Source organism: Chrysemys picta, chromosome 20 (genome assembly GCF_011386835.1).
Source record: "Chrysemys picta bellii isolate R12L10 chromosome 20, ASM1138683v2, whole genome shotgun sequence".
In the NCBI taxonomy this organism is placed as follows: Eukaryota; Metazoa; Chordata; order Testudines; family Emydidae; genus Chrysemys; species Chrysemys picta.
The window spans coordinates 9,548,692-9,561,598 of NC_088810.1; the positions used below are offsets into that span (position 1 = coordinate 9,548,692).

General features: G+C 50.3%; 1 protein-coding gene across 1 annotated transcript; it reads right to left on the bottom strand.

The window, feature by feature from the left end:
- Window positions 1-739: 739 nt before the first annotated feature.
- LOC101942893 (trypsin-3-like) lies at window positions 740-8,425 on the bottom strand. Its single transcript, XM_065574564.1, has 5 exons — window positions 8,380-8,425; window positions 6,564-6,735; window positions 3,330-3,583; window positions 2,216-2,352; window positions 740-1,409 (listed from the first exon to the last, which is right to left on the bottom strand). Exons 1-5 carry the CDS (start codon window positions 8,423-8,425, stop codon window positions 1,065-1,067), a joined length of 954 nt encoding a protein of 317 aa, XP_065430636.1. The 3' UTR covers window positions 740-1,064.
- Window positions 8,426-12,907: the final 4,482 nt, after the last annotated feature.

Here is a 12,907-nt window from a genome sequence, read left to right on the forward strand (position 1 = left end):
TCTCTCCTCTGTCATAGCTTCTTCTCTGAGCTCAGCCTGTGCTTTTTCCACCTCTTGTCAGTGGTTGCTAGTATCTCTTTCCACAAGAGTTCAAAATTTGCAAGTCTGGATCCACCCAAAATTGACTTGCATCTGAAGAAGTGAGGTTCTTACCCACGAAAGCTTATGCTCCCAGTACTTCTGTTAGTCTCAAAGGTGCCACAGGACCCTCTGTTGCTTTTTACAGATTCAGACTAACACGGCTACCCCTCTGATAGTGTATTCAGGATTGTTGTTTTTTTGAGCCTGTAAGGGTCAGTTTCCCAGCTTTCTTTCCCCAAAGCCTAGGTCTAGAAAGTGACTTTTTCCGACAAAAGCTCAGATTCTTATGGAATCACATGACTCCTGGAGCTCGAGGCTTTAAGAAACACACCCACCCTCATGAGATGTGTCATAAAAGCATGTGAGATTTGAGTTACTGAGTCTCACCACTGCCAAGTCTAGCAGTTTTACCCTGAGAATTGTGGGAATGTTAATGGCTACAGTACATGTAAATGCATCCATCTAGGAACAAAGAATGTCCACCAGACTTAGAATATAGGGGACTCTCTTCAGAGAAGCGGTGACACTCAGAAAGATTTAAGGGTTGTGGTGGATAATCAGCTGAACATGAACTCCCGGGGTTTGTCTACACTACAAGTGCTACAGCTCCATTGCTGTAGTTATGTTGTTGTAGTTCCATATAACAAAGCTTGAACTCCAGTCTCATAGTTTTTAATCCAATGTCATGATTTTGAAAACCATCTCACAGTCGTCAGGCTGATCTCATGATTTTACAGCAGTCTCATGACTTTCAAGCGAATCCCACGATTCTAAACCAAATCTCACGATTTTTAAAGTCAACCTCCTGATTTTTGAACCAGTCTTGTGAATTTCAGCCTGATTCAGGATTTTTAAGCAACCCCCCCCATTTTAAACCAATCTCATGATTTTTTAAAGCAATCTCCCAATCTTCAGGCTGATTCATCCTTTTTATAAACCAGTCACACATTTTTAACCTAGTCTCAGGATTTTGTGAGGCGTAGCTAGTAACTGTTGGCTGCTTTGGGCTGACCCACTGCAGCTCCCCCATCCCCGTTCCACCTGGGCCAGCTCCCCCCACCCCATTCAGCACCCCCCAGGTACTGTGGCGAGAGGAGGAGAGGCGTGGCTGGAGCGTGTGATTGGTGGGTTATTGTGGCAGACGTGACGCGCTGTGAGCTCTCAGTCCGAGCTGGGTACTTCCTCCCTATGGTGCTCCTCACCCACTGGGCAGCTTTGCAGACTTTGGCATAGACACCGGGCTGTCCCGGCAGGGCACAGACAGACTTCCCCCAGGAGACCACGCCCTGCAGCTGCCCGTTGCAGACCAGTGGGCCTCCTGAATCACCCTGCGGAGTCAACGTGGAGCCATCAGCAAAACACAGCCATGCCCCCAGGGCCCACACACACAAAGCAGGGCCCAACCCCTCCAGCAAGGGGCAGCAGGGACACACACACACATCCAGAGCAGGGCCCATCCCCTCCAGCAGGGGGCAGCAGGGACACATGCGCGCGCGCGCACACACACACAAACACACATCCAGAGCAGGGCCCATCCCCTCCAGCAGGGGGCAGCAGGGACACATGCGCGCGCGCACACACACACAAACACACATCCAGAGCAGGGCCCATCCCCTCCAGCAGGGGGCAGCAGGGACACACGCGCACACACACAAACACACATCCAGAGCAGGGCCCATCCCCTCCAGCAGGGGGCAGCAGGGACACACGCGCACACACACACACACACATCCAGAGCAGGGCCCATCCCCTCCAGCAGGGGGCAGCAGGGACACACGCGCACACACACACACACACACATCCAGAGCAGGGCCCATCCCCTCCAGCAGGGGGCAGCAGGGACACGGGGACAGGAAGGATTTAAGGAGCAAAAATGAGTTCAGATGGCCCCAGCTTGCTACACCTGTGCTGGGAATCAGGGGCCCAGGAGTTGGATGAAGCTCAGCCCTTAGGGCTCGGTGTGGCCGGAGGGCAGATCGGCTGCTCTTCCATGGCTGGCTGGGGCCAGGGGCTGAGTGACGACGGCCCCTCAGTAGCAGGCTGAGAAGGGTTAGGAGGTTGTGGGGATAAAGAGTATTGAGCTGTGTGAGTTCCTACACCCGGCACCTACCCCGCTCTCCGGGATGCCCCTTACCTGGCATGTACCTATGCCGCCCTGTTCCACGCCAGCACAGAGCATGTTCTCTGTGATCCTGCCACAGTAACTTTCCTGGCAGCTGTCCTGGCTGACGCTGTAGACATCTGCACACTGCATGATGGCTGGGAACCGCCCTGGGCAATGACAGAAAAACAGGAGTTCATGAGCGGGGAACAAGGTGCAAGACAAGAAAACTTGGTGTAAGACCCTCAACTGGTGTAAACTGGCACAGATCCACTGACTCCAATGGAGCTACGGCCCATTGACCCCAGCAGGGATCTGGCCCCATTGACTCCAGTGGAGCTACGGCCCATTGACCCCAGCTGGGATCTGGCCCCATTGACTGCAATGGAGCTACGGATGATGGACCCCATCTGGGATCTGGCCCCATTGACTCCAATGGAGCTACGGCCGATTGACCCCACCTGGGATCTGGCCCCATTGACTCCAATGGAGCTACGGATGATGGACCCCATCTGGGATCTGGTTCCATTGACTCCAATGGAGCTACGGCCCATTGACCCCAGCTGGGATCTGGCCCCATTGACTCCAGTGGAGCTACGGCCCATTGACCCCAGCTGGGATCTGGCCCCATTGACTCCAATGGAGCTACGGATGATGGACCCCAGCTGGGATCTGGCCACATTCATTTTCCCGAAAAGGAAATTTTTGATGAATGGAAAAGCCAAAAAACCAAACTGTTTCATTTAGATCCAGTATTTTATGTCATATTATAATATTTCATTGTGATTTGAAGCACGTCTGTAATGTTTTAAAATTGTTTTGAATAGGAAAGGAAATTTCAAAAGAAAACATTTCAAATAGAACAAAAATCAAGCCATTGTGTCCCAGTGTTTTCAAAATGCAAAATTTTCACTTTTTTCAGAATATTTTTTTCTGAAATGAGTGAAACTGCCCCGAGTTTGTGGGACACTTTGGTGTTGTCGAAGCTGAATTGTCCACTAAAAATCATTTCAGATGAAAATTTTCCCCCCAGGGAAGCCAAAGACCCTTGTGAGCCCATTAACGAGGTCTCCTTAAAGATCTTCCACCACCTCCCCAAGCTGAGCCCAACCTCAACCCCTCGCCTCTACACCCCAGCATGCCATACTTTTGGGGGACTTGATGGTGCCCCATCCTGAAACACTGCATCGTGTTCCAGGAGAGGGACAACAGGTCGTCACGTTGATTGTGTTCACGTAGTTGTTGAGTTGAGCGGGCTCATCCAACTCCAGAAGCATGAAGTCGTTGTCACGAGGACGAAGGTTATACCCAGGGTGCATGAAGAAGTTGTGGATTCTTCGTATCTGTTCTGTGGGTTCTTTCATCCGTAGATTATAATCTCCCAGATGCACCCGCAGAGAGCTGCATGGAGAGAGGACAAAGGAAGAGATCAATGGACGGCTATTCAAAGGTCATAGTTGGCAAGCAACTAGAATTGGGCCAATAATGGATTTTTTGATCCTAGGGTAGCCTCCAAGATCTCATTAACTTGGCTCCTCAGGAATTCAGTTGACTCCAATCTTGTCTGATCTTATTTTTTTAGACTCCACAGAGCTGGTCAGAGTCACATATAAGGAGCATACCACAGATCCAAAGAATACAAGTATTGGTTACTTTACATACAAGTTTAACCCTAGTCTATACCACATGTATCTGACGAAGTGGGTATTCATCCACGAAAGCTTATGCTCCAATACGTCTGTTAGTCTATAAGGTGCCACAGGACTCTTTGTCCCTATTCTAATGTATGTGTAACCCACACACCTTCTGGGTGTGGTGTTCTGTCCCATCTAGTGGCACCGAGACTACTTAGAGATTAATGAGTCTGCCCTACAGCGTTAGCTAACAGCTAGTTGGGTTTTAACTCATTCTGTAGAGGCTCATGCACTAAGCTGTAGAGGGCCCCAGTTCGATCCTGCCCACTGGGGAATGTTGGTATTGCATATGCATCCTCCATTTTACATGATATCATGCACTTTATCATAGAACCATAGAATATTAGGGTTGGAAGAGACCTCAGGAGGTCATCTAGTCCAATCCCCTGCTCAAAGCAGGACCAACACCAACTAAATCATCCCAGCCAGGGCTTTGTCAAGCCGGGCCTTAAAAACCTCTAAGGATGGAGATTCCACCACCTCCCTAGGTAACCCATTCTAGTGCTTCACCACCCTCCTAGTGAAATAGTGTTTCCTAATATCCAACCTAAACCTCCCCCACTGCAACTTGAGACCATTGCTGCTTCTTCTGTCTTCTGCCACCACTGAGAACAGCCAAGCTCCATCCTCTTTGGAACCCCCCCTCAGGTAGTTGAAGGCTGCTATCAACTATCAACCCCCCCTCCACTCTTCTGCAGATTAAATAACCCTAGTTCCCTCAGCCTAACCTTGTAAGTCATGTGCCCCAGCCCCCTGATCATTTTCGGAGCCCTCCACTGGACTCTCTCCAATTTGTCCACATCCCTTCTGTAGTGGGGGGAGGGAGGGGAGGGAACTGGACGCAATTCTCCAGGTGTGTGTGTGTGTGTGGGGAAACTGGACGCAATTCTCCAGATGTGGCCTCACCACTCACCAGTGCCGAATAGAGGGGAATAATCACTTCCCTCGATCTGCTGGCAATGCTCCTACTAATACAGCCCAATGTACCATTGGCTTTCTTGGCAACAAGGGCACACTGTTGACTCATATCCAGCTTCTCGTCCACTGTAACCCCTAGGTCCTTTTCTGCAGAACTGCTGCCTAGCCACTCGGTCCCTAGTCTGTAGCAGTGCATGGGATTCTGCCGTCCTAAGTGCAGGACTCTGCACTTGTCCTTGTTGAACCTCATCAGATTTCTTATAGCCCAATCCTCCAACTGGAGGATTATTTTCAGGCCCAATTCCTGTACATATCATGCTATGTTCTCATGCCACATGTACACGGCTTATTTTGTTACTTTTCTCCCTGTCTTTATAGTCACCTTCCACACATTCTTAGCCACTGTTTCTGACACTATTATTTCTTGCACCTGGTTTTATACAGCTGTCCTTATCCTTGGCTTTTGCATAGGTTGACCAGACGCCCCAATAACATTAGGGGTTTTGTCTTATATATGCCACCATTCTCCTTTCAATGAAAACATGTGTCCCACTTTTTCACACATACTATCTGCTCACCCTACTTTTGGGACCCACTTAACATGGTTATTTTTACTTTTGCCTTCTCCTGGGTTACTGCGGCTCGCTCATGCCAAATTAAACCAACGTGCGGGAGCACTGAGAATTGCAAAGTAAATCTGGGTCAAAGAGTTTTGAAATTTCCACCGAATCGAAAAGTCGGGGGGGAGCAAAGTTCGTTTCAGTCATCGCGAAACGTTTCTGAAAACCAACTAACAGGGCACTTTGAAAGAAAAAGTTGTTTCGAATGGAAACATGAAAACATTTCGAACATGCCGACACAAAACATTGTGATTTTTAACGTATTATTTATGGTTTAATTTGTTTTTCCAAATATAACAAAGATACCAACTTCGTCCTAACACACAAAGAGAGTTAGGAGAAAAGCGGGGGGAGGGGAAGGACACATCTATCTACATGCCCTGCAGTAATGACAGAGCTCTAAAAAGGCAACCTGAATTGCTTTCAATTTTTCTGGCACTCACCTTCTGCAGCATGCCAGGCGTTCATTCCAGGGCTTAAATTCTCATTGAGTATTTCCCAGAGCCCCCCATGGCCCACCTCCATTCGGGGCACCAGGCTTCAGCTGTGGGGTGGGGCTACTTGGGCTTTAGCCCTGCAGGATGCAACAGGGCTTGTGGCTTCAGCCCCGTGGGAGCTGCCGGAACATAGGGCTTCAGCCCTGTAGGGTGCGCCAGGGCTCAGGTGTTCCGCGCGTCAGCTGCAGTGCCCAGTGGATGCCCTGAAACCAGCGGGGGGGCCACAGACACCCCCAGTTGAACGCCAACAGCATCAGGCTGGAATCAAGGGAAGATATTTCCCGGAGCTCCGCTCCATTCCATCAGCTCCTAGAGCAACCGCACATGAGCCACCAGTGGGATGCTACAAGAGGTAATGCTGGCGAGCCTGGGGGTGAGTTTTTCTCTGTACATGGCCCTAGGGAGATACTGATACTGGCGTGCCGCGTCCAGTGTGGGGTGGGCACATTTGAAGAAGGACGCTGAAAAACCGCAGAGGGTGTGGAGAAGAGCCACAAAAATGGTTTGCGGGATGGGAAAAAATGGAGGAGATTGTGGGGTGCAGAGGGAGACCTGGGCATGGATGGAGGACACCAAGGGAGACGATAAGGACTGGGGATGTGGGTTATTCCCATGTATCACCCTCTCTCCCTCCACCCCCGCACTGACTTACCTGATCTGTCTGATCCGTCTGCCGCAGTGCGCAGCAGTTAGCACCCACTTCGGGGCTATCAAGCTCCCGCCACAGTAGATGCGGCCGTTCCTCAGGAGAGCCACCTGGTAGGGCCGCGAACCAAAGAGGCAGAAGCTCCCGCCAATGATCTGGTTTACCTCTGTGTCTGAGGCTGCAATGGAGAGTGGCAAACGTCAGGCACAAGTGGGGTAGTAAACGGAGCGACCATCGGTCACGTCCGTATGGATTGGCTGGTGGCAGGATGACCATGAGCCACTACTTGCACGCGGCAGTTCAAAAAGGCTATTCGAGGTTGTACCAGGAGACGTATTTCCAGTAGGGATAGGGAGGCGTTAATGCCACTGGTAAAACCTCCAATTCCGGTCACCCGTGTTCCAGAAAGAGGAATTTCAACTGGAACAGGTGTCAAGAAGGGCACTCGGATGATCAGGGGAACGAAGGGCCGATCTTACAAGGGGAGATGGAAAGAGCTCGGCTGGTTTAACCTACAAGAAGGCCGAGACAACATCTGATTGTTCTCTCTAAATACAGTGGGGGAAAAACACCAGGGAGGGAAAAGATCTATAGGCGACGGAGACCAGCATTGGCACAAGAACAAGTGGGGATAAGCACCATGGATAAATCTAGGCTGAGATTAGAAGACGGTTACTAACCATCGAAGGAAGTAAGTTGTGGAATAGGAGCGGGAGGCAAAACCCCTCATGAGTTTGAAGATGGAGCTTGATACGTTTCTATGACCGAGCTGCCCATGGTGGCAGGGACTGGTCATGATGACCCAGGAGGACACTTCATTTTTTAATGTTCAAATGATTTTCCAACCACTTTTTGCAGTGCTCTAATGCATTGGCAGCAGGGACTTGAAATTTTACAAGGGAATAGCCCTGGAGTCAGGGAGGTGCCTTTTGCTGTTCACATGAAAATTCACCTAGATTTGATCAAATTATAAACCTCTGGAAATCACAATTTATACATGCTCAGGAGAGCAGGGGTTGGTCAGTGATTGGCATTTCTAGGCTTTTCTGCAATACAAATTATTAAAACTGTCAAACTTTTTCGGATGGAATGCTTTCCCATCGGAAAATGCCATTTTGTCAAAATTGAAAATTTCCACAGGAATGTGTTGATTGTGATGCATATTCTTTTAAAAAAAGTTTAAAACGAAGCAGTCTCCTCTATGGGCTCGGCTCCACAATCAAACTACATCTCCCATGATGCCTCACAGCCAGGAATTTCCATGATGCACTAACTTCTCCTCACCAAGCGGTGCATGGTACTTCATGGGACAGGCAGTCTGACCAGAGCATTGAACATTATCAGAAAGGGCCATTTTGATTTGTTTTTATTTTTTTAAATAATTTTTGTTTCCATGTTTTTCTTAAAAGAATGGACATTATCTTAGAAATGATGCTCTGTGAAAGTTATATATTTTGAAATATATTTAAATTTAAAGACATCGAAATCTCAGTGAAACAGATTTATTTTTTCCCCCCAAAACATTTCGTTTTGTGGGAAATTTCAAAATTCTTTTCTTCTGTCCTGATTCAGGACACAAACAGATTGTGAAATCGTGGCTTCCTGCCTGCTTTACAAACAATAACGAGTAATCAGAGATGAGGCCTGAACATATTAATTACCTTTTGCAACACATAACAGGACTGTTGGGAACTCGGCTTTTCATAAACAGGAACCTGTTTTAAGCAAAGTCTCTGAGACATTCCCGGAAGGGCCTGCGGCGAAACTGCAGAACCGTCTCACCCAACCCAACTTTGGCTTCTTTCTTCACTCTTTTTCCTACCTGCGGCTGCCCCGACTACCAGCATCGCGATGATCAGTAGCTCCATGGCAGTTGTGGTGATGGATATGGTCTGCGGAGTCACTGGCTTTACTGCAGGGAAAGAGATCGAAAGGGAATCATTGGCCACGGGCGGCTTGAGGAGGACGGATGCCTCGCGGGGAAGATGCACGTTTAGGATTCAGTAAGACCAGGCCTGAGTTCCTGTTCGTCCACAGACTCCCAAAAGCAGCAGTTTCTCTGGGCCTCAGCTGCCCTGCCTGTACCAGGAAATGACAGCACTGCCCGACATGGGGAGGGGAAATGCACCGTGATTGTCTGATGGCAATGGGGGCCCAGTGTCCCCCAACTCAGCTCCATCTTCCACTTCCGCCCGGTCCCAGTCGCCCCCAGCGGCATGTTCCATGAGAAGATCTGATCTGTTGGCGGGGAAGGGGAGAGAAACTAAAAGTCAAGCCAGATGACAAAGATTTCCATGAGCTGGCCTGAGCCCACCCCACTGCCACTCGTTCCCCTTCTAACAATAACAGAGGAGGGGGGCGAAACCCCCATAGCCAGCTTAATAACAGAGAAATTAATAGAGGTGGTATCTGGCATATTATATGCTATATTATGGTAGTATCTGAGCACCTCCCAATCATTGGTGAGCAGGGCAGGGCTATGATCCTGATTGTACATATGGGGAAACTGAGGCACAGGGAGGCTAAGCGATTGGCCAAGGTCCTGTAGGGAGGCAGCGCCAGATCAGAGATTAGAAGCCATGTCTTCCAAGTACCAGCTGAGCAGCCAAACCACCAAGCCCTTCATCTTCATTGAGTGCCCCATTCCACACCATAATCCCCCCAATAACAGAGAAGAGACCTCATTCTATCCCATCCACATCCCTAAAACAGAGCAATGCCCCCTAGCAGCCCATAATTACTCCCAATAACAGAGCAATGCCCCCTCAGATCCCATAATCACCCCCAATAACAGAGCAGAGCGCCCTGGCAGCCCATAATTACCCTAATAACCGCAAGATGCCCCAAAACACCACCCTACGTGGCTCCCCAAACCACAGTTATCTCCTTTCCACCCCAGCACCCTGATGCCCCCAGCCAGGCATCTTGACGACAGGGGCTGGACTGGCCCTGCTTCACCTGTAGCTCCCGGCGGGGGGCCCTCGGGAGTGGAAGAGGCTCCGGTGTCTTGGACAAAACTAAGGATCCTCCGGGATGGGCCACTTCATATGCTGCGGAAATGGGCTGTCCCTGTGAGTCAACATGACTGGCATATCTGGGGAGCTGCCCCACATGTTGGCATGCAGGCAACTCCCTCCGCCCCCATGCTTCAGTAGGTTGTATCCGGGGGAGTTGCGGAAGCAAGCCAGGCTTTGTTCCTGATTCTGTCCTCTGCCAAGGATGCCAGCAGGAATTAGCCCTTGGAATGGCACCTTCTCCATTGCCGAAACCGACTCCCTGAACCTCCACCTAGCTCTGGAGTCTGTGCCTTCCTCTTCCTCGTCCTCTTCCTGGTACCCTGACCCGGCCTGACTCTGCGTGTTGATCCCTGGTTCTCTCTCAAGTTTGGCTCCTACCTCTGATCTCCTGGTAACCGGACCCTGCCTCCCGAAGCTCGACTTTGGGTTTGCCCTCGGGCCTACCTCAGATTCTGACCTCCCGGTATGTGGCCTGGCCTGATTTCCCAGCTCCTGCTTTGAGCACTAGGTCAGACAGCCCACGTCCTGCTCGTAACCACCCCACGCCCCATGCAGGGGAGCAGAGTGGGCCCTAAAAACAGCTGCTCAGTCGCGTTGCGGCTGCCGACTTGCAGGCCTGCCTCTGTCCCAATGCAAAAATGGCCCTCTGACAACCGCCGCCTGTGTGCCGGTCGGTAACTAGGAGCTTCCGGTCATTGCTGTCCTGCTCCCGTCACCGAACGCCACAGGACTTGGACATGGACAGTGGTGGATTACTTCACGGGCCAACGGGGCCCATGCCCGGGGGCCTGGGCCAATTTGGGGCCCCCAGAAATGCCCACCACTGCAGGCCTGAGGTTGGAGGAGCTCTCGCTTCAAAGCTTCTTCAGTCTCGGGGTAGGGGCAGAAACAAGCAAGCGGGGAGTGAGGCCATGGGGAGTGGGGCGGAATCGTCAGGGCTGTGGGCCGAAAGGGGTGGGGGGACAGGGCGTAATGGGTCAGGGTTGTGGGCAGAAAGGGGAGGGGTCGCAGGGAAGGGGCGGAATGGGTCAGGGCTGTGGGCAGAAAGGGGAGGGGAGATGGGAAAGGGACAGAAGAGAGTGGGGCCATGGGCGGGGCCATAGGCAGAAGGGGTGGAACCGCAGGCAGAAGAGGTGGGGTGGGGACAACTTTCTGGACCCGGGGCCCCCCCACTTGCTCTGGCCCAGGGCCCCAGGCAACCTTAATCTGCATCTGGACATTGATGTGAGTATGGAAGACACCTGTGCGTGATTTCTTTGAATGTGGAGACAGGGGCGACGGACGCTCCAAAAAGCGGGGAGGCCACTGGTGCGTGAACCATGGCCCCACCCTCATGCTGCCCTTTCCCCTGAGCCCCCACCCCCACACCACCCTTCCCCTGGAGCCCTCGTGCTGCTCATTCCCCCCCGAGGCCCCGCCCTCGCACCCCCTCTACTCCCCAACACTCTGCCCCCCACTCGCACCTCTCCACCTCCTCCCCCCGTCGTTCGCCCCTATGGCCAGTAAAAAGTGGGAAGGCCCCTGCTTGGAGATGCTGTTGCACACCAGGGTCCACAAGGTGCTTGGTAGGATGTGGCTCTTCATCCAAACGCCAGGAAACCGAGGCGATTGGAGATCGCCATCCTGCTGCAGCCTTCATCCGCCTTCACAGACATTGAGAGAAATCGTCTCTTTGTCCGCCTGCTCCGCCGCTGGGGAGTTATGGGAAACCCAAGCTCTCCAGCGCCTGAAATGGAGGCGCCCAACGAAGACGACAGGAAATGGAGAAATGGGAAAGGAGGAAAGAACGCTGTGCACCCTGATTCAATAATCCGGGTCCACCCCTTCCACTGGGAGCCGTCTGCCCCAATGTGATAAGATCTGTGGATCCCAGATTGGTTTTACTGGCCTCCTGCAGATCCACATCTGTCATAACTATAAAGGGAAGGGTAACAGCTGTCCTGTGTACAATACTATAAAATCCCTCCTGGCCAGAGACTCCAAAATCCTTTTCCCGGTAAAGGGTTAAGAAGCTCAGGTAACCTGGCTGACACCTGATCCAAAGGACCAATAAGGGGACAAGATACTTTCAAATCTTGGTGGGGGGAAGGCTTTTGTTTGTGTTCTTTGTTTTGGGGGTTGTTCCCTCTTGGGACTAAGAGGGACCAGACATCAATCCAGGCTCTCCAAATCTTCTGAACAAGTCTCTCATATTTCAAACTTGTAAGTAACAGCCAGGCAAGGCATGTTAGGTTTATCTTTGTTTTCTCAACTTGTAAATGTTCCTTTTGCTAGAGTGTTCATCTCTGTTTGCTGTAGCTTTGAACTTAAGGCTAGAGGGGGTTCCTCTGGGCTCTTTGAATCTGATTACCCGGTAAAGTTATTTTCCATCCTGATTTTACAGAGATGATTTTTACCTTTCTTTCTTTAATTAAAAGTCTTCTTTTTAAAGAACCTGATTGATTTTTCCTTGTTTTAAGATCCAAGGGGTTTTGGATCGGTGTTTACCAGGGAATTGGTGGAGGAGTCTCTCAAGGCTACCCAAGGAAAGGAGTTAGCACTTGGGAGTGGCGGCAGCAAAACCAGATCTAAGCTGGTAGTTAAGCTTAGAAGTTTACATGCAGGTCCCCATATCTGTACTCTAAAGTTTAGAGTGGGGAAGGAACCTTGACAACACCAATAGTAACTGGGTATCATTTCATGCAGGATTATAAGAATGACATGATTTTATTACAGAACCATAACTTTTGAACATGAGCAAAACAATTCTTTTGGCATTTTTGCTGCATCGGACATTTAGAAATTTCTGCTTTGTATACCTGTTCACAACGGATTCTTCCCCCCACCCCAAAATATCTGAATTTCCCTTGAAATGGGAGTCTCAGCCCTGGTTTATGAGCACAAACTGCCTCTCTCTTTGTCAGTCTCTCCTCTGTCATAGCTTCTTCTATGGCGTCAGCCACCCTTCTTCTTCCACCCCTTGTCAGTGGTCGCTAGTATCTCTTACCCCAAGAGTTCAAAATTTGTAAGTCTGGGCCCACCCAAAATTGTGAGATTGGTGTAAAAATCAGAAGATGTAGAAAGAAAACCAAACCCCAAAACTACTAGGGTTTGCTTATTCACTGGTTTTTTGAACCTCTAAGGGTCAGTTTCCCAGCTTTCTTTCCCCAAATCCCAAGTCTACAAAGTGACTTTTTTCGACAAAAGCTCAGATTCTCATGGAATCACATGACTCCAGGAGCTCGAGGCTTTAAGAAACAAACCCACCCTCATGAGACATGTCATAAAATGATGTGAGATTTGGGTCACTGAGTCTCCGTGGGGATGTAAATGGCTACATGTAAATGCATGCAT

Coding starts and splice junctions, on each gene's coding strand:
- LOC101942893 (XM_065574564.1), bottom strand. CDS start 8,425: ATGGAGCTACTGATCATCGCGATGCTGGTAGTCGGGGCAGCCGCAG. Junction 3,584..6,563: donor AGACGGATCAGACAGATCAG/GTAAGTCAGTGC, acceptor CTCTCCATGCAG/CTCTCTGCGGGTGCATCTGG. Junction 1,410..2,215: donor GCGGCATAGGTACATGCCAG/GTAAGGGGCATC, acceptor TTGACTCCGCAG/GGTGATTCAGGAGGCCCACT.